The 18,842-nt window shown below is 38.7% G+C and overlaps 4 protein-coding genes across 4 annotated transcripts in view; 2 read left to right on the top strand and 2 right to left on the bottom strand.

Annotated features, from left to right (window-relative positions):
- The first annotated feature begins 139 nt into the window (after positions 1-139).
- Positions 140-451, top strand: LOC105805699 (histone H4). The gene has a single exon (XM_012638632.1). It carries the CDS (start codon positions 140-142, stop codon positions 449-451), a length of 312 nt encoding a protein of 103 aa, XP_012494086.1.
- Positions 452-6,163: 5,712 nt separating this feature from the next.
- Positions 6,164-18,842, bottom strand: part of LOC105805720 (histone H3.1-like) — a 42,489-nt gene continuing 29,810 nt past the window's right edge. The window contains exon 2 of the mRNA XM_012638659.1: positions 6,164-6,548. Within this exon, the coding sequence (XP_012494113.1) occupies positions 6,212-6,548 (337 nt within the window). The 3' untranslated portion in view covers positions 6,164-6,211. The remainder of the gene's footprint in view (positions 6,549-18,842) is intronic.
- LOC105805722 (histone H2A type 1-like) lies at positions 9,888-10,280 on the bottom strand. Its single transcript, XM_012638661.1, has one exon. It carries the CDS (start codon positions 10,278-10,280, stop codon positions 9,888-9,890), a length of 393 nt encoding a protein of 130 aa, XP_012494115.1.
- On the top strand, positions 10,594-11,037 carry LOC105805723 (histone H2B type 1-N-like). Its single transcript, XM_012638663.1, has one exon. The coding sequence runs from the start codon at positions 10,595-10,597 to the stop codon at positions 10,973-10,975; it is 381 nt and encodes a 126-aa protein (XP_012494117.1). The 5' UTR covers position 10,594; the 3' UTR covers positions 10,976-11,037.

Raw genomic sequence — 18,842 nt, 5'->3', positions numbered from 1 at the left:
CCCCTCCAAACAGGGCGGGCCTTCCCGCCCCCTTCTTTTAGGTTCTCAATTTGGTCCGCCAGAGACGTATAAAGGGCTGCCTCAGGCCAGCGTCCTCACAACGCGTTTTGCCAGTTTCGTGGTTCTTCGCTCAGTCATCATGTCTGGTCGAGGCAAGGGCGGGAAGGGTCTTGGCAAAGGCGGAGCCAAGCGCCATCGCAAGGTTCTGCGCGACAACATCCAGGGCATCACCAAGCCCGCAATCCGGCGCTTGGCCCGCCGTGGCGGAGTTAAGCGCATCTCCGGTCTCATCTACGAGGAGACTCGCGGGGTGCTCAAGGTGTTCCTGGAGAACGTAATCCGCGACGCTGTCACCTACACCGAGCACGCTAAGCGGAAGACGGTCACCGCCATGGACGTGGTCTACGCGCTCAAGCGCCAGGGTCGCACTCTCTACGGCTTTGGCGGCTGAGTGCATTTGTCTTCGTTCCCAACATAAAGGCCCTTTTCAGGGCCACCCATTTTGTCAGCAAAGTAGCTGTCACACTTGGTTGTTTCTCTAGTTCCTGTGTTCCTTTCTGCGCGTGCTCAGTTTGCATTTCTATTTGCGGTTTTTGTCAGTGCAAAAAAAAAAAGGTATTTTATATGAAAAACACATTTTTAAATCCTGAAAATTTGTCAGCTCTGGCATTGCTAAGTGGGTGGGCTCACGTAAATTTTTCTTTGGACATAAATAATAATCGTTTTAGGATGTAAAATATATAAACAAAAACTTAAGATGTGAATGTTCTGCTTTACAATTTTATACCATCAAAGTGATGTGATATGGCGTGGTGAAATGTTGAAGCACAACCATTAGAACCAGATGACTTGGGATCAAACTTTTATACTAATCAATTTCTAGTTGTGGGAACTTGGGTTAATTTACATGTCATCTCTGAGCTTGTTTATTTGAACAATTGTGTGATGATGATAGTACCTAGCTCAAAGGGCTGTTGTAAAGATTAAACAAACGAGTTGATAAATGAAAAATACTTAGTGTCTACCACATAGTAAGTACAACGTGAAGCCCTTAATAGTACTCGTTTATCCCTCCAATTTAGTGTGACTTTGTGACCCTTGGGTGAGACAAATCTTTTAAAACAACCACATTCCAGTACTCCAGATTCAACCAGCCATTGTGTGACTAGATTTAGGAGACACCCTAGTCTATTATGGAATCACAAGAAATACCCAAATTTCAGTTACGTTTTTCAAACAACTTTTGCAAATGGTGATAACATCTTGATTATTCCTTCAGTGTCATACCTTTTCTTTAGGTTGTACTCAACGTTCTGGGTTGTAAATGAAGGGCAGGATCCTCCCCAACCTTCTGAGGATGACTATAGCATGGTTGGATAGGTTTGCTGTGCTTTTTATCCTTCCCTAACTGCATGTTCTCACTACTTTTTTATTAATCGCATTTTTTTTCTGGCAGAAAAAAATACCAGACATGTAGATTAGTGTTTTGTCTCTTAAATGACAGCACATAAGAAACAGGAGGAAAAGTTTGTTTAAATATCAACTAGTTCTTTCCTTGGACCAATTAAATCAGAATCTCTGGGTTTGGGTCACCTCATATATGACTCAGCACTTCTCATTAATCACTGGTCCCGCAGGCCTCTGAAGTTTAGGGGGAAATCTGTTTTAATACTATCTTCTTCTCACCAACTTCAACTTTAAATAAGAGAACACACTCCAAGGCTGTGGCACTCTGAGCCCCAGAGCTCTGACCCACATTAAGGGACAAAGGGTGGATTATTCTTTGTTGTAAGCATCCTTTGTTGTATTGAGAGGCTATGTGTCACATTCAAGAATTCAAATTTTTTTATCCTTTTCTTTTTTTTTTTAGAGACAGGGTATCTCTGTGTCACCCAGGCTGGGGTGCAGTGGTGGATGATCATAGCTCACTGCAGCCTTGTATTCCTGGGCTCAAGCGAATTTCTTTTCTTTTTTTTTTCTTTTTTTGAGACAGTGTCTCACTCTGTTGCCCAAGGTAGCGAGCAGTAGCGTCATCATAGTTTACTGCAACTCACTGCAGCCTCAAACTCCTGGGCTCAAGCAATTCTTCTGCCTCAGCCTCCTGAGTAGCTGGGACCGCAGCTGTGCGCTACCACACCCAGCTAATTTTTTCTACCTTCTTGGAGAGATAGGGTCTCGTTCTTCTCAGGCTTGTCTGTCTCCTGGCCTCAAGGGACACTTCAACCTCAGCCTCCCAAAATGCTGGGATTACAGATGTGAGCCACCGCTCCCAGCCTGGGAACTTCTTGCCTCAGCCTCCTAAGTAACTAGGACAACAGGCACGCACCACCACACCCGGCTAACTTTTAACATTTTTTTTTTTTTTTTTTTTGTGGAACTTAGGGTCCCACTATGTTGCCCAATCTGGTCTTGAACTCCTGGCCTCAAGTAATTCTCCTGCCTCAGCCTCTCAAAGTGCTGGGACTACAGGCATGAGGCATCGCACCTATCCAGGAATTCAAATTCTTATTTTCTCCCAAGAGAGGATGTAGGTCAAAACTCACAGGTTTAATTTATCTATGGTTAATGGATTAAAGGTTGTTGCATAAAAAGATCGTGCTATAAACATTTGCTAGGTTCAACAGTTGGAGTCAAGACACCAGAAACCTAGGACAACTGCTTGGCTTTCCTCTCCAACTATACTGGGAAAATCCCTAAAAAGAAGCCATAATTTTTATTTACTCCAAACCTGAACAAGTAGAAAAAAGTATCATAACTCAATGCTCTAAGAAGTACCATATATAATCCCCTTTTCAATCCTCTTCCATTAAAAAACTCCATTCAGTTGATAATACCTTTATCCTTGTCTTTTTTCATACTTATATTCAACTCCCTAAGAATCTTTCTTGGCTTGCCTTCAAGATGCATACAGACACTGACCAATTCTCAATACCTCCAGGCTACTGCCCTGTATGAGTGACTATCATCTCCAGATTACTGGCTTCAGCCTCCTTAATGTTTTCCTGGCTCTCCACTGTCCTGTAGGAAGTTACCTTGACCTCCTGGCAGCCTGCAAATACTCTACTAGGCAAACTCTCCTGTGGTACAAAAATACTCAGACCAAATTAAAGTGTGGGGGATGGTTTATTAAATCAATTTAAACATGCAGCAAGGGGAAAGAAATGAAGTAAGTTAACATTTAGGATGAGGGTGCAAGGAGGTGGACCACAGTAGCTGAATCACAGATTATACAATGTTCATATATTTTATCTGTTTCAGTGCTGCACCAGCCTTCTTCACTGATAATGTGCTTATGGTTATGACGACCAGGGTCCAGGTTTGGGCAAGGAGGCCCACAAATGCTAAGTATTCAGGGCTGATGACAAGCACTCACTCTATTGAGGAGGAGAGACAAACATGCCTGGTCACAACTGTTGCTCACCATAGCCTTCTGAATAGCCATGGAGTTTTTCGTGTTTCTTGAACAAAGGATATATGGGGCCAGAATGGATATCACCAGAGAGACTGAATTAAGGCACCACACGGGTCAAGTATATTTAATATATTATGAATATTTAGTGTCTCATGTACCTCATGCATATTTAGTATCCAGGTATATCATGTATGAATAGTGCCTCATGAATATTATCTATCTCTTGGTCCTTTATTCCTTTATATATTTAATCACACATGCTCTACTTACTGTTTATACTGAACGCATAGTTTCATCCATCACAGTTCTCCAGCTGAACTGAATAGTCTCAAGTAGTACAAGAAATAAATATTTCAGAATGTCAGGAAACCAAGACTAAGAATTTTATCAAATATAATCAGAACTTTGGACAGGTATTTTATAATAGAATATTTCAAATTTTATCTTTTGTTCAACTTGATCTGTTTTAATGATATAGTTATGAAAAGATAAAAAGCCTTGCTTGTTTTAAGGATTGATTAGTCTATGTTAAAAATTGCATCCCTGTGAAAAGTAATAGGACTTAGTAAAAGAATTTTGTATAATATCCAATCACTTTTTCACGTCGTTTTGTAGAAAGGGCCAATCAATATATATCATATATTTTCTACGGAGTCATTATTCCTAAGTATTCCTAACAACTTATCAGAAGATGTTTAGAATATTTTTCTAAAATTTGAGAAGGCAGTTTGAAAAAGATAGCAACTTCAAGTATTGTTAAGAACACATTAGTAAAGGAACTTTAGCCACAAATTAGTTCATTCAGTCCTAAGTAATTAATTTTTGCTTTCTTGATCCTGAGTGAAGCAGGTTGCTTCTATTATGCCCTGGAAAATATTAAATCAAGAATATTTAGTATATACTGTAGTTGAGTATGACAGGTAACTGGCACAATCCTTTCTTAAAGTTATTTTGATGCTGCTGGAAAACTCAACTCCTGTGTTGTGTAGCAGGAGCCTTCAGATAATTGTATGGAAAAACGAGACCATCTGTTGATAAGATAACACATCTGGCTTATTTATTAATCAACATTTTCAGTATAGGGAAGAATAGAATCCTTTATTTAGGTATCATACTATCAATAGTGAGGACACTGAAAAACCTCTAAGGCCTACTTATATATCACATAAAGTATTTGTGTTTATTACCACCAAATAACAAGCGCATTTATACCTAGGAAGATCAGTTTGTTGGCAGTTTTGTGCTAGACTTTCTATTCATCTTTGCCTGGCTAATTTTTTTATTTTTTGTCTTGCTATATTGCCTCAAGCAATACCCCTGCCTCAGCCTCCCAAAGTACTGGTATTACAGACATGAGCCACTACACCCAGCCTATTAAATATATTTTATCTGGTTAACTTAGGGATGGATAATTTCCTTTTTTGATTTGCTCTTTTTTCATATTGTGCAATATATAACAGAACAGTTCTCACATTTGTGTGTGACTAAGTACAAACAAATTATGTCTTCTCTTATAAAATGACAAAACAAATATGTGTAATCTAGTGGTCAGTTGGGAAACTCCAAAAATAGTTTAGATATAAGTAACATGTTAACAGTTTCATTACTCAAAATCTGGGACCTTGAATTGAAAAAGATAACACCAAAAATGTTTGCTTATATTTGTTACCTGTTTTGTTACGAGAAGATACGAACTTATGTCAGACTTCTAAAGACAAATATTAAAATATTAGTTATAAAAGTCACAGTTAAATTATGCACAATACACTTAGCTTTTTAAAAGAACTAACATTTTCGTCAAAATTATTCAAGAAATCAATAGAAAGCCACAGACTCTCAGAAGGTGTTGGGGAAATATAACTAAAAACAAAATCACCTTTGGCTCTGGGTTTTTCTCTATAGCATCTAAGACCTAAGTAAGAGGGCTAGAACCGCTTTTGAAGTTAGATCTGGGTATATTTCCTACTATCGTTTAATCCCTTTTCCACCCTGTACTAAGGGACACTTTTCAGTAGTCCTCCTGAGTTGGAGGCTTACGTTGTAAATATTTTTTCATCCTGTAGAACACTTCTGTAATGCCTTATAATTTAGTTGAAAAGCCTTTTAATTGCATCCTATCCTCACCAACTGTTCCGTGGGAAATCACCTGCAGTTAGTTTCTAAGTACTCTACTAGCTTTCCAGACTCCTAGTGTGCTAATTAGAACTGGAGCAAGGAGCCGAGGACGTTTGGTTTATCAAAGAAGAAATGTGGTCATTAACTACAGTTCACCAGTAAGTCTGGGAAACTACCATGCGTTGTTTCTTAAACAGAGCGCCAGAACAGATGTCACCAATACGTAGCCAAATGTTAAGGCCTCAAATATGTTGAATAACCCACGTTTCTTGAACCGCGAGAGGGGTGTCCCTTCCATCATTTTGTGCAGCATACACGTAACTAAAGTATCATTAAAAGCCTATTTATTTCATGCTGCATTAGCTCTAGGTCACACTTAATAACCTTTTATTGTGGCTAGGCCAGAACTCTCTATTTTCTTACTTTTCCACTGTCAAGTAAGGCTTACTAAAACCCAACAGTATTAAACTCAAGGGCGGGTTTAGCCTTTGCGGACTAGTAATTGGCAACAAAAATTCTTACCTGATTTGTCACTGGAAACGCATGCGCAAAAAGAAATGCAAACTGAGCACGCGCAGAAAGGAACACAGGAACTAGAGAAACAACCAAGTGTGACAGCTACTTTGCTGACAAAATGGGTGGCCCTGAAAAGGGCCTTTATGTTGGGAACGAAGACAAATGCACTCAGCCGCCAAAGCCGTAGAGAGTGCGACCCTGGCGCTTGAGCGCGTAGACCACGTCCATGGCGGTGACCGTCTTCCGCTTAGCGTGCTCGGTGTAGGTGACAGCGTCGCGGATTACGTTCTCCAGGAACACCTTGAGCACCCCGCGAGTCTCCTCGTAGATGAGACCGGAGATGCGCTTAACTCCGCCACGGCGGGCCAAGCGCCGGATTGCGGGCTTGGTGATGCCCTGGATGTTGTCGCGCAGAACCTTGCGGTGGCGCTTGGCTCCGCCTTTGCCAAGACCCTTCCCGCCCTTGCCTCGACCAGACATGATGACTGAGCGAAGAACCACGAAACTGGCAAAACGCGTTGTGAGGACGCTGGCCTGAGGCAGCCCTTTATACGTCTCTGGCGGACCAAATTGAGAACCTAAAAGGAGGCAGGAAGGCCCGCCCCCTAGTGGGGGAGGGAAAAATCTAGTGGAAAAAAAACCCGAGCTGCTTCTTCTGAGTTTTGTAATGTAACAACTGTTCTGTTATTACGTTTTACGGCTTTAAAAAAACAAATGGCTTTTGAATGCAAAAGAAAACATTAATATTGTAGAAAATACACAAAAAAGGACAAACAATAAAGTGACTTGTTATCACAAAGAGATCATCACTGCTAGCTGATAATAGTTTGGTTAGTAGATGAATGCACATTTTCCATTTGTAACCTCTTTACAATGATTACATTTTAATTTCTCTTATTTAAAGAGAAAAAAGTTATTTTTAATGTCTACCTTTCTTATAAATTTTCATGACAGTGTTAACCAATTCCCTAGTAATTTATCAGATTTTTAAAATAACATCTTTTGCACAATTAACATAAATGTACTTCAGTATATTTGGGACCAATACTGAAATTTCTATTTTTTATTACATTAAAATTTAAAAATTTAGCTGTTATTAGAGGTCTCACAATTTGTATTGCAGTTCACCTCATTCTTTCTTTTCCAAATTTCCTAATCTAGTTTCACTAAGATTTCTTTTCTAGGCAACTTTAGAATAATTTTGTAAAGTTTGAATGAAACTTCTTTGAGATTTTGATCATAATTGCATTAAATTTATAAATTACTTGGTATAGGATTAAAATCCTTAAAAGAACTTCTTATAACCAGAAAGTTGGTGTTTTTAGGTTTTTAAAAGGCTTTTTTTAATGACCCAACTAAAGATGTGGTTTTCAACAATATTTAATATGGGATAATCTTCTTTGCATATATTTTTCTTTCTTCTTTTTTTTTTTTAAACAAATACAGGGTTATACTCTGAAATTCTTTTTAACACTAATGAAATTATAAAGTTCCTACAACTGTCCTACTGAAACCCCTTATTCTTCATTTATTTGTTTTAGAAAGTGGTTACGAGCTGAAACTCTGGAGTTAGGAATATCTGGTTTTAAATTGAATCTTCTTTGCTGACTGGACTTCGGTTTACTTGCTTGTGCTATCTAAATTTTTGCTTATCTATTAAGTGAGATTAGGGTAGTTACATTACAGTTTGGGTGCAGAAAATGCTTCCCCCAGATATGGCATTGGGGCATGCTGATTGCTTTTGAAAATTGAAAGCCGTCAGAAATAAGCCTCAGAAGAAAGGTCCCTCTAACCTAGTTCCCCCAGCCCCCAAATGCAGGGCAGGACTGTGTCTGGAATTTCCTCATCTGACCAAGAAAGTGGTTTTTAAAAACTGGTTAAAGCACAATTACCTTCTATCCCCTCCCTATTACCTCATTATCTAGTAACATTTGTGGGAAAGGAAGACTGAAAAAATGCAACCACACCTGGATAGACTTTTCCACAAGCTGATGCTTGCCTTTAGCTCATTTAAATTACAAAGAGAATTATTTACAAGTTAATTTGTCTTTGTGGTCCATTTATTCTCCCCACTAATCATTTATTACTCCTTCTTTTAAGGGGTAATAAATGATTAGTACCTACCTTCCCCGTCTCCTTCTTCCCCTATGAAAAAGGGTATATAAACTTCTGTGCCCAATTAGGAGATTGGTATAATGACTTTGTGATTCTTCCCTGTGCACATTAAGAAATTTGTATACCATTATTCCTATTAATCTGCCTTTTGTTGGTTGATTTTTATTGAATCTCCAGAGGGTGAAGGAAAAGTTTTCCCTTGGTCCCTACAGTACTTACCTCACTAGTTACTGTAAACTCCTGTAATCTTAGCACTCTGGGAGGCCAAAGCAGTAGAATCGCTTGAGGTCAGGAGTTGGAGACCAGCCTGAGCAAGAGTGAGACCCTTCTCTATAAAAAAATCAAAACTTTGCTGAGCATAGTGACCGGCGCCTGTAGTCCCAGCTACACTGGAGGCTGAGGCAGGAGTATCGCTTGAGCCTAGGAGTTTCAGGTTGCAATGAGCTATGATGACACCATTGCACTCTAGCGAGGGTGACAGAGGAGACTCTGTCTCAAAAAAAAAAAAACGGAAAAAAAAAGTTATTGTAAGAATTAATGGAGGCAAGGAGGCCAGGCACAGTGGCTCATGCCTGTAATCCTAGGTCTTTGGGAGGCCAAGGCAGGATTGCTGGAGCCCAGGAGTTTGAGGTTACACTGAGCTGATTGTGCCACACTGCACTACAGCCTGGGGACAGTGTGAGGCCTTGTCTCAATTAATGGAGGTCAGTGACACACACCTTTGATTGCTGTTTTATTCCAAGGAATGTTATTTGCATTGTGATTGCAATTGAGATTTAAATCTAGTAAATGCAAATGTTTCAAGAGACTCAGAAAATTGATTCCAATGGACAAGAAATGCCTGTAGAAATTCGTTTTAACATGTCTTCATGAGTAAAACGAGGCATTAGCTAATGATGTACTCATTATGTGAAGAATAGAAGGCCCTCTCTTGCTAAGGTGACATGGTGATCTGAGGAGGGAGTGAATTATAGTGAAAAGCGAGCAGTAAAAATTGACATCAATAGGATTATATGACTGATAGAGGAAGGTAAAGAACTTGATCTACAAGGTCCACCATTCATGTCTTTAAGTAACATGTTCTTCCTAATGTAATCCCACACCATCTTTACTTCACCGTCATTTACTTAGACAATCCATTATAAAATTACTCACTGAGGCCAACCTGAAACTCCTTTTAGATATAGACTTTAGCTATTTATACTGTATTTCCATCTAGGAGGGTGCCTTACACACCATAGATGCTCAGTTAAGGTTGAGTTGAATTAGAATTCAGGACCCTTAATTTACTCTCAAGGGTCACAGGGATACCCAAATTTTATTCTCCTGGTTTTATTAAGCATAAACTATACTCACAAGCAAGAAGCAAATTTCTTTACAAGCTGGAATTCAGGAACTCTGAAAAAAATTCTGACACTAAAACTTTGTTATATCAATAGGACTAGCCAACATTTCAATGTCCCCTGGCTACTCCAAAACAATGTGACTTCAAAGGCTCTTTGGTTTTGCTTCGCTTTTCATACTTAAGCTGCAAAAGAAAAACATTAAAGAAAAAAAAACATTTAAGTGTCATGAAGGTATTGTGCTAAAAGAAGAAGGGAAACCATTGCAAACTGATTCAACTATTGAATAATGTTGAGCACAGCTCCTCCTTGAGAAAAAGTAAGTGGCTCTGAAAAGAACCTTTTGATTTGGATAAAAGCTATGAGAAGCAAACTGTTCTAGACCTCTACTTGCCCTTGGCTTTATGGTGACTCTCAGTTTTCTTGGGAAGCAGCACCGCCTGGATGTTGGGCAGGACGCCGCCCTGAGCGATGGTGACTTTGCCCAGCAGCTTGTTGAGCTCCTCGTCGTTACGGATGGCCAACTGTAAATGGCGCGGGATGATACGTGTCTTCTTGTTATCGCGAGCTGCGTTGCCCGCCAGTTCCAGGATCTCCGCGGTCAGATACTCCAGCACCGCCGCCAGGTACACGGGGGCGCCAGCCCCGACCCGCTCAGCATAATTGCCCTTGCGGAGCAGGCGGTGCACTCGGCCCACGGGAAACTGGAGCCCCGCCCGGGAGGAACGGGTCTTGGCTTTGGCGCGAGTCTTACCGCCCTGCTTGCCGCGTCCAGACATGACACCGAGATCGCCGGCCTCAGTACAACCTAAAGTGAGTTAAGGAGAGCTGCGCCACTTATAGTCATCACGGAGCGCAAAAACGAAGCTATGCCATTGGCTAAAAATACAGTTGCTCTTAGACCAATGGAATTGTTGTTTTGAAATACACTTATTTTGATTGGACAAAGTTAACATATGACGTTTCCTGGACTCACCACTAATCAGACAACTTCACTCATTTCCTTTCTTGCTCAAGGAGCTGTGACTAAAGAGGACGTTTACCGGCCTACACATGTTCCTGTTCTCGAGCTTCTCAACGGTTACTCCTGACCATGCCTGAGCCCTCAAAGTCCGCTCCTGCCCCGAAGAAGGGCTCTAAGAAGGCTGTGACCAAGGCCCAGAAGAAGGACGGGAAGAAGCGCAAACGCAGCCGCAAGGAGAGCTACTCCGTTTACGTGTACAAGGTGCTGAAGCAGGTCCACCCCGACACCGGTATCTCATCCAAGGCCATGGGCATCATGAATTCCTTCGTCAACGACATCTTCGAGCGCATCGCCGGCGAGGCCTCTCGCCTGGCGCATTACAACAAGCGCTCAACCATCACCTCCAGGGAGATCCAGACGGGGGTGCGCCTGCTGCTGCCGGGAGAGCTGGCCAAGCACGCCGTGTCCGAGGGCACCAAGGCTGTCACCAAGTATACCAGCTCCAAGTGAGCCCGCAAGCCGCATAACAATCGGTCAGTCTCTGCCCGCACCCCAAAGGCTCTTTTCAGAGCCACTCAGTCTTCCAAAGAGAGCAAGCACTCAGTTTTCACTTTTCTTACAGCGGGTATCTCTAGTTTGCTACAAAGAACAATTTACGAGTTTCCTTATTTTGGGCTTGTTAGGAAATTACTTTGCATTGCAATGTACTGCATGCCGCAGCGACGCTCAAGACAAGTTTACATGGATTTATATCAGGAAAGATCAGGTTTATCATCAGACAAACCTAGTAAAGGAAAAATTCAATGCCCTTTATCCCAAAACAAAATCCACTCATCTTTATACACGTCAAACTGGTAAAATAACTTAGGCTCTCTATCCTTCATTTTCGTGTGTACTTTACTAATGAATCTAGACACACAGAGAAACGAACAGATCGCCTCACTTTTTTTTGGGTGTGGTGCTGTTTCTCCTGCCCTGTCCCGGAGTTTGGTTTTGGCAAATATTAAGATAGGCAGAAGAAAAAAAAAGTCCGAACCCAATTCAAAATATCGTCCGCGTCAATCAGAGGCCGAGTTTGTGTCATTGGCCAATCCAGACGCTGCGCGGGCAATTTGAAAGTTCACCACTGGTTTCTCTTTGTGAGTCTGTTTTAATTGGGAAAATTCTGGCCAGTGGGTTTGTGAGAGGAACCCTGTCATTTTATCCACTCCCTTATTTCTCTTGAGTGTAATGCCTCTTTATGAAAAGGATTAGTTTCTACTTCCTGTCTTTCCTGTTAGGGTCTGTTCCTTATTTTCTTTCTCTCTGTGTCACTTGCATTTACTATTTATTAACTGGAAGAAATTTAAAAAGAGAACGAGAAGGCTGTTCCCACTTTCCCTCAACCCGCAACTCAGGAAATCAAAATCAGTTTCTCCATGTTAAGCCTCTAAATGGCATATTTAACACTATTTTGGTCTTTGCCAGCAATCAGCTGTTGGAACTCTTTAATATTGAGTTGTATTTGCTGAAGGTTTTTGACATCTTTCATCCAATTAGGGTATTCCGGTGACCCAACAATTTGACTTTTAGGTGTTTACATGAGAGAGTATTTTACACACGCGACAGGAGACATACAAGAATGGAACAATGCTATTGTTTAATATCGAAACACTAGAAGCAGTCAAATGTTCACAGTCAAAAGAATAAATACATTTATTGAGATTCATTCATATTATGAAATATACAGAGAAAATAAACTACACAGTACACACTTGAATTTCAGGAACAGAAGTCTCAGAAGGTTCATATATTACACCATTTTATAAAGTTCAAAAAATCTCATATGTTGTTTAAGTGTATACAGAAACACATGTATGATAATAAAACTATTTTTAAGAGACAGCTTCTAAAAATATCAGTCAGTGGTACCTCAGTATTGAAGGTAGGACAAGGGTTTGGGGTAAGAAGTTTAGTGTGTTTGATATAATTTGGGTGTTTGATATAATTTGCTGTATACTTTATATGTTACACATATTATTTTTATGTATCAAATACTATATTGAAAAATATAATAGAGAGTGAAAAAGTTCTTATATAAAAACAAGTTCCAAGCATTATATAATTTGTCATAAAGGAAAACATAAATGAGAAACCCAAACCCAACAGTGTTTCTCTAAATATTATTGATTTATTGTAGAGAGGAGGAAAAGAAAAAGAAGACTGACAGAGGCCATTAAAACGGCCCATGGACTTGGAGAATTCAAGGTTTTGGCTAAAATTAAGAGTCACCAACCAATCTCTAGATATCCTCGTTCCTGAGTCTGTAGACTAAGACTCCTTAACTAAGAATCTTGATTCCCAGGAAATGCTTGGAGGATCCTGATGGGCCTTCATTTCAGTTGGTTTCTTCACATTATTTGATATATTGAATCTGCCTTTAGCACAGAATGGATAGAATTCATACTTCATAAGTCCAGTTAATTAATGGTTCTTCCTTCACTGCTTCTCCACCTATCTAAATCCTAATTTATCCTCCAAAATCCACTCAAGTCTCAGTTACTCTCTGAAGCCCTCCCTATTAGGGCCTAGCTGAGCTTTGTCTTCCTTCACCTCCTCAAGCTCTTATAAACCTCAATCTACTCAGCTTCCCACGAAATCTTTTAACATCTCTGTGGAGGTTCTGTGTATGTGTATGCATGTGCGTATGTTGATATATGTTATGTATGTGTATGTGTATATGTTCTGTATCTCTCTCAATACTGTTAGAACAGAGATTATGCTTTTTTCCATTTATGTATCTTCTCTTCTCCCACTATCTCAGCTCCAGGGTATTTGAGGATAGCAAATTCACCACACATTTGGGTTTTGTCGTCATGACTTTTCATAGCACAGATGCTTTGGATCCTCTTCATTAATTAATACAGATAATCAGTAGCAAATTTTTGTATTGTTTTGTATGACAGAATGAGGGAATCAGAAGATAAAATCCAGGAGAGAAAATGAGAGGTGGATTTGGAGGGATTAAGTTAACTAAACACATTCTCTAGGCTAGGATAAAAATTACAGAAGCTACTGGTTGTTAAAAACACACAGAGAAAAAATATATACATATATGTCTATATATCTATACCCATATATCTCTATGTAAATTTTGGTTCTCAGGAACTGCTTGAATGACTTGGTATTGTCAGCAGGGAAGAAAATGTCTAGAAGAATATAAGAAGGGGTGCCAAAAATCTGTGTGGATAATGGATAGAAGATGCAGAAGAAATTTTAGCACCTCTAAACAAGGTTCACATATCAGGTCCATAAGTCTCCATTATATAGAAAGTTAAAATTCTTAAAACAGAGAAAGAGAAGAACTCAAAGCTAGATCTTGTGAGTTATTTGCACATTGGTGAGCAAAGCATATAACCCTCTATTGCTGAAACAATCTTGATGAACTTATGACATTGCTGATCGGCCATAGGAAATGGATCAGAGCTAATCCAAACCACATTATCACTTTATTATTTTACCCTGGAACTTATATATTGTAGCTTTAAGAATCCACATGATTTGCCCCAAGTAATTTTTTGTCAATATTTTTTCCCTAAAGAACAATTTACTGAACAGAAAGGAACTGATTGGAACATAGAAATATATGAGAGAATCTGATCCTAAAGAACATTTTTCAAGCTATGTCACCTGTATAAATGACCGTTGTCCAGCCTAGGAAAAATTATGTTTTCATCATTGGAAACAGAATGCTCCATTCCACAGAGATTGTAAGAACCATGCTGACGAAGCCTAATTCTTTTTCACTGATTCCTAGATTTTACACAGTTATGACATTTTATTGAGCACCTTAAGTTAGTGTGATCACAACTTACTGGAATTAAATTTTAATTGCTTGATGAGGAAAACACCTAAATCTCATCAGCCATAAATTTCCATACCATCTCAAATGTCTGTTACTTCTGCAGATGACCAGTTTATCCATTTCCCAATTTTTTTAACTTCTGTTTCAGAAGTTTCTCTTTTTTAATACTGTCACCAAATTGTAAAGGTGTTTTCTGTTGGGAGGCTGCATGAAGTAAAACGGATGTGTGGTACCAAAAAGCAAAATGAAACAAAATCAAACACAAGGAAAATTTTCCAGACTTGAGTAATAATACAAAATTTCTATCAACTCTTACAGAGTTGAACATACAGGTAGGTATTCCAAGGGGGTCAATGAATATGAATGATTACACTTAGCAAGGATTTATTAAGGGCCTGAAAGTGCAAAGAACAATGGTAGGTAGTGATTGGAGATAGACTATGGGAACTAATTATCCCACCCCTGCAAGTAAGAATCCCCACTGGTAAAAGGAAGAATAAGATAAGTGCCTCAGCCAAAGATACACCAGAGAGAAGGAATTATTTTTGATGGAGAAATTAGGAAAATCTGTGAGAAAACATTGGGATTCTAAGTGTATTAATTTGACTAAAGCTTTAAGAAGGATCTCTGGCTGCTGAGGGGAGGATAGACTGCAGGAGCATTAGAATGGGATCAGGCATACCAGGTAGAAGCTACTACAATAACCAGGAGAGAGGACGGAGGTGTCAATGGAGAGAAAGTGAGATTGCATAGCTCACTGTAACCTTGAACTCCTGGGATCAAGCAATCCTCCTGTCTCAGCCTCCTTAGTAGCTAGGACTGCAGGTGCGCACCACCTTACCTGACTAGTTTTTTTATTTGTTTGTTTATTTTTTAATTTTTTGTAGAGATGAGGTCTCACTGTGTTGCCCAGGTTGGTCTGGAACTCCTGGCCTCAAGTGATCCTCCCAAATCAACCTCCCAAAGTACTGGGATTACAGGCATGAAGCCTTCTGTTTTGACTGTCACCATTGCTAAGAGGATAACTGCCAAGATCCTAAAATGGAGGAAATGTTTCCTACAGAGCATAATTGAATTTTACATAAAGGGAACTAAAAAAGGGAAAGATTAGATTTTAAAACCTTTAAAAATGATAGGAAGTAAAAACAATAACAGATTTATAGACACGTGTATGGAACTTTCCAGGGCTCTCTTTTAATTATTTGAAAAGCTAGAGTAACATTCTTATGAAAGGAATAAATAACAATTAAGTAACATTATGGATTGCCATCACTGTAATGAACAAGAATTAAAAGACAAAGATAATGCAACATATAGTTGTTTATGTATTTCTTAGCTATTTAGCTAGTAAACTTCTGAAACACCTTGTTACTCAAAAACAAAAAAATACACTATTCTATCAATTAACCACTTCATGCCATTTGTCTAAACTACATATGAAAATATATATAGGTGATCTACTATGTTTAATTTGCAATATGCTCAAGACATAAATGAGTGGTTCGCCATAAAAGTCGCTCAATCTCAGGTCTTGAGATGAGGGCAAGGGAGAAATTTCTTTGACTCTTTTCTTAAGACCTCACATTCAAAGCTGAATAGGTATGGCCTTTATCTTCCTGGAAATTGTATTTTTTTTCCTAAGTGATATATAATCCCAAATTTCTGAAATTTTATATTCGATACTACTTTAAAAGGAATAATTTTTATGTATTTTATAATAAAACATGGAGACAAACTATTTCCCAGAAGATTTCTTGAAATGTTTAGAATGAAGGAAAATATCCATTAATAAATGAAGGCTTTTGTGTGTTTTTTAATTCTTTAAAAATGACTTTTTGTATCATGTCTGCTTTAATAGTAGAATTAATACAGAATATAAAACTGAGAGTACAGGCATGGCATATGCCTACAAAAATTTAGGTTTTGCCTAAAACTAAGATGTTCCACAATGATAACTATCTAAACACCCTAGACTTGTCTAAGGAAAAAAAACAACTATGAAGTTATATTTCAATTACCTCAATTAATGTTAGGAGTATGTATATGTGATGTGAATATGTAGTTGCACCTAAAGTACATTGTAATCTAAATATAACAGTATCTTTTACTAGTTGGTTCTTGTGAAATGATGTTTTGAGAAATAGAACTTTGCAATAGAATAATGACTTGAAAAATTTTACAAAAAGAGAATATAGAACTATATAAATAATTCCACTCAAATTTTGGAGGTAACGTTGTATGAGTGTAATACTGGGCTTTCAAAACTAATTTGTCATATTAATTCGATTGCAATGCAGCTTGATCTGAATTTAGTTATTTTTTCCAACATCTTAAATTGACACCTTGAAAATACACTGGTAGTATATTAAGGTATTCTGTACGTCTTAAGGTATTTGTATTTGGCCACATTATTTCATGCTCATGGTACAGCAGTGAAACAGAGAATACAAATAGGTCCAATCCTTCGAGGCTTTAGCTACATATTTCATGAGCCAAAAGATACTTTATACATATATATAATAAATATGTTGTTTATATTACATTTAATAGAATTAATGGAATAATCAGAAACTAGACAGTCAACGCCTTTGTATTTTTTGGTGTCCTCTTGGAGTGTTAGAAAAATCAAAATTCCATTTTCTTCTCAAATAACTGCTATACAGATAATAATGACTAGGAGAAACATTTGGAAGTATAAATTGCAACACGAAAGCATAGTAACAGCATCCTTATATTTATTAGCTATGAGGTATATTAATTGTTTCAAAAACTCAATGTAGAATATTAAAATCACTAATGTGTTATGGGTATTCTTTTCATATATATCTGGATAAGAATCTCTTCTGTGCTTTCTAAAATTTTAAATAATATTGTGTTTTAAATACATTACTTAGATTAACAACCCAAAATATGGTAAATTAACTGTGGTAAGAGAATATTTAATATGACACAGAAGAATGAAGCTTTTAAGCCACAAAGAAAAGTGAGTTAGGTTTTTTTAAAAAAAACTTTTGTTTTAGAACTAGATAAGGGATTTTCAGTGAAAGGAGTAACATGCACTTAGCTTTTAAAGACAGTGTTTTTAATCTGTCATTAAAGTGGTCTCAAAGTCCCTCTAGTCAGTCAGATGCATTAGTGCTCACACAGAGCGACCTAACATAAACCCTAGTATGGAGATTTCATTCTCTCCTGAAGAACCCCAATTTCTTAAAGAGTACCTGATTACAAATTTGGGGGCAAAAGAAATCCTGATGGGTGTAGGACATCATGCTGCCTGAAAGTGAGGAAGATCTCAGATGTCTGGAGAAGCAATAAAAAAAAGTTAGGGTACAGAAAATCAAGAAAGCCTGAAAGAATCCCCACTGTGTAAGTACTGGTAATTTGAGAATTATAATTAAACAGAACAATTGCAGTTGTCCACTGGAATAGCGTCAGTATATAAAAAGCCAGGAATCCATAATGATAATCAATTAGAACAAATACCGTGATGAGCTGAACAAGTTTACACTGTGTGTCTACAATTCATCTTTTTCCAGGTTATTGTGCCTTACATCTCTGAGATCAGCATCACGCTCCCAAGGAAGCCCCCATCCATGCACTCTTAAGGTTATGGTGTATTTACATGGGGGAAAGCTCCACCTCCTACAATGCTATGGATCAAGGCTCAAAAGAGAGCTCCCTGGGAATGATGCTTTCTTCACTGAAAGTCATTTCAGGAGAGTATGTTTCATTTTAATGGCTGACATTGCTGGGAATCCAAGCTCTAATTTCCATGACATTCTCCATTTATCCTCTGCATCAGCTTCTGCCATAGCCATCCCCAATAGTGCCACCAACAATTTGGCAACTAAATAAATAAATGAAATGATTACTTTTTTTTTTGGTACTAAAAGCAGCGATTGCCATAATTGAAACAATTGCAGTGATTCTTAAAATGTGGCCTGGGGAACACTGAAGGTCCCTGGGACTCTTTTAGTGGGTCTATGAGGCTAAAATTATTTTTACAATAATCTCAAAACTCATTTTTCTTTTTCACTTTCATTTTCACATGACAGTTATCATTGCAACAGATTGCACGCAGAAACAAATACAAGAATCCTGCTGTCTTTTATTGTTACAGCAGGGCTGACTGAGAACAAACCAAGATGCACACAGAAGTATTGGCAAAACAGGTTTTTATTCCACACCGGCCGGCAAGGCCCAGAGGGGAATTTGCTCTCTCCAAATTCTGAGCACCAGACAAAGAGCATAGCAGTCTTTCATACACTCCGCTTTAAGGAGGAGGGGCACGGTTACAACAGGGTTAACTTTAGTGGGGCAAAGTCCTAAGCTACTTCACAACCTGGTACACTAATTGCTACAGGTGCTTTATGAGAGCTGCAGCTGTGGGACTGGGGGGAGGAAGTTGTAGGGAAGGAGGCCCAGGGAAGGATTGCAAGGGAGGAAACCTGGTAGTGTGTGGTGAGCTGAGAGCTTTACAATAAGGGGTTAATAAATGAAATAAACAGTGCGCCAGGGGCTGGCTAAATTATG

Source organism: Propithecus coquereli, unplaced genomic scaffold (genome assembly GCF_000956105.1).
Source record: "Propithecus coquereli isolate 6110/MARCELLA unplaced genomic scaffold, Pcoq_1.0 Scaffold131, whole genome shotgun sequence".
Lineage (NCBI taxonomy): Eukaryota > Metazoa > Chordata > Mammalia > Primates > Indriidae > Propithecus > Propithecus coquereli.
This window is presented reverse-complemented; position numbering and strand designations above follow the sequence as displayed.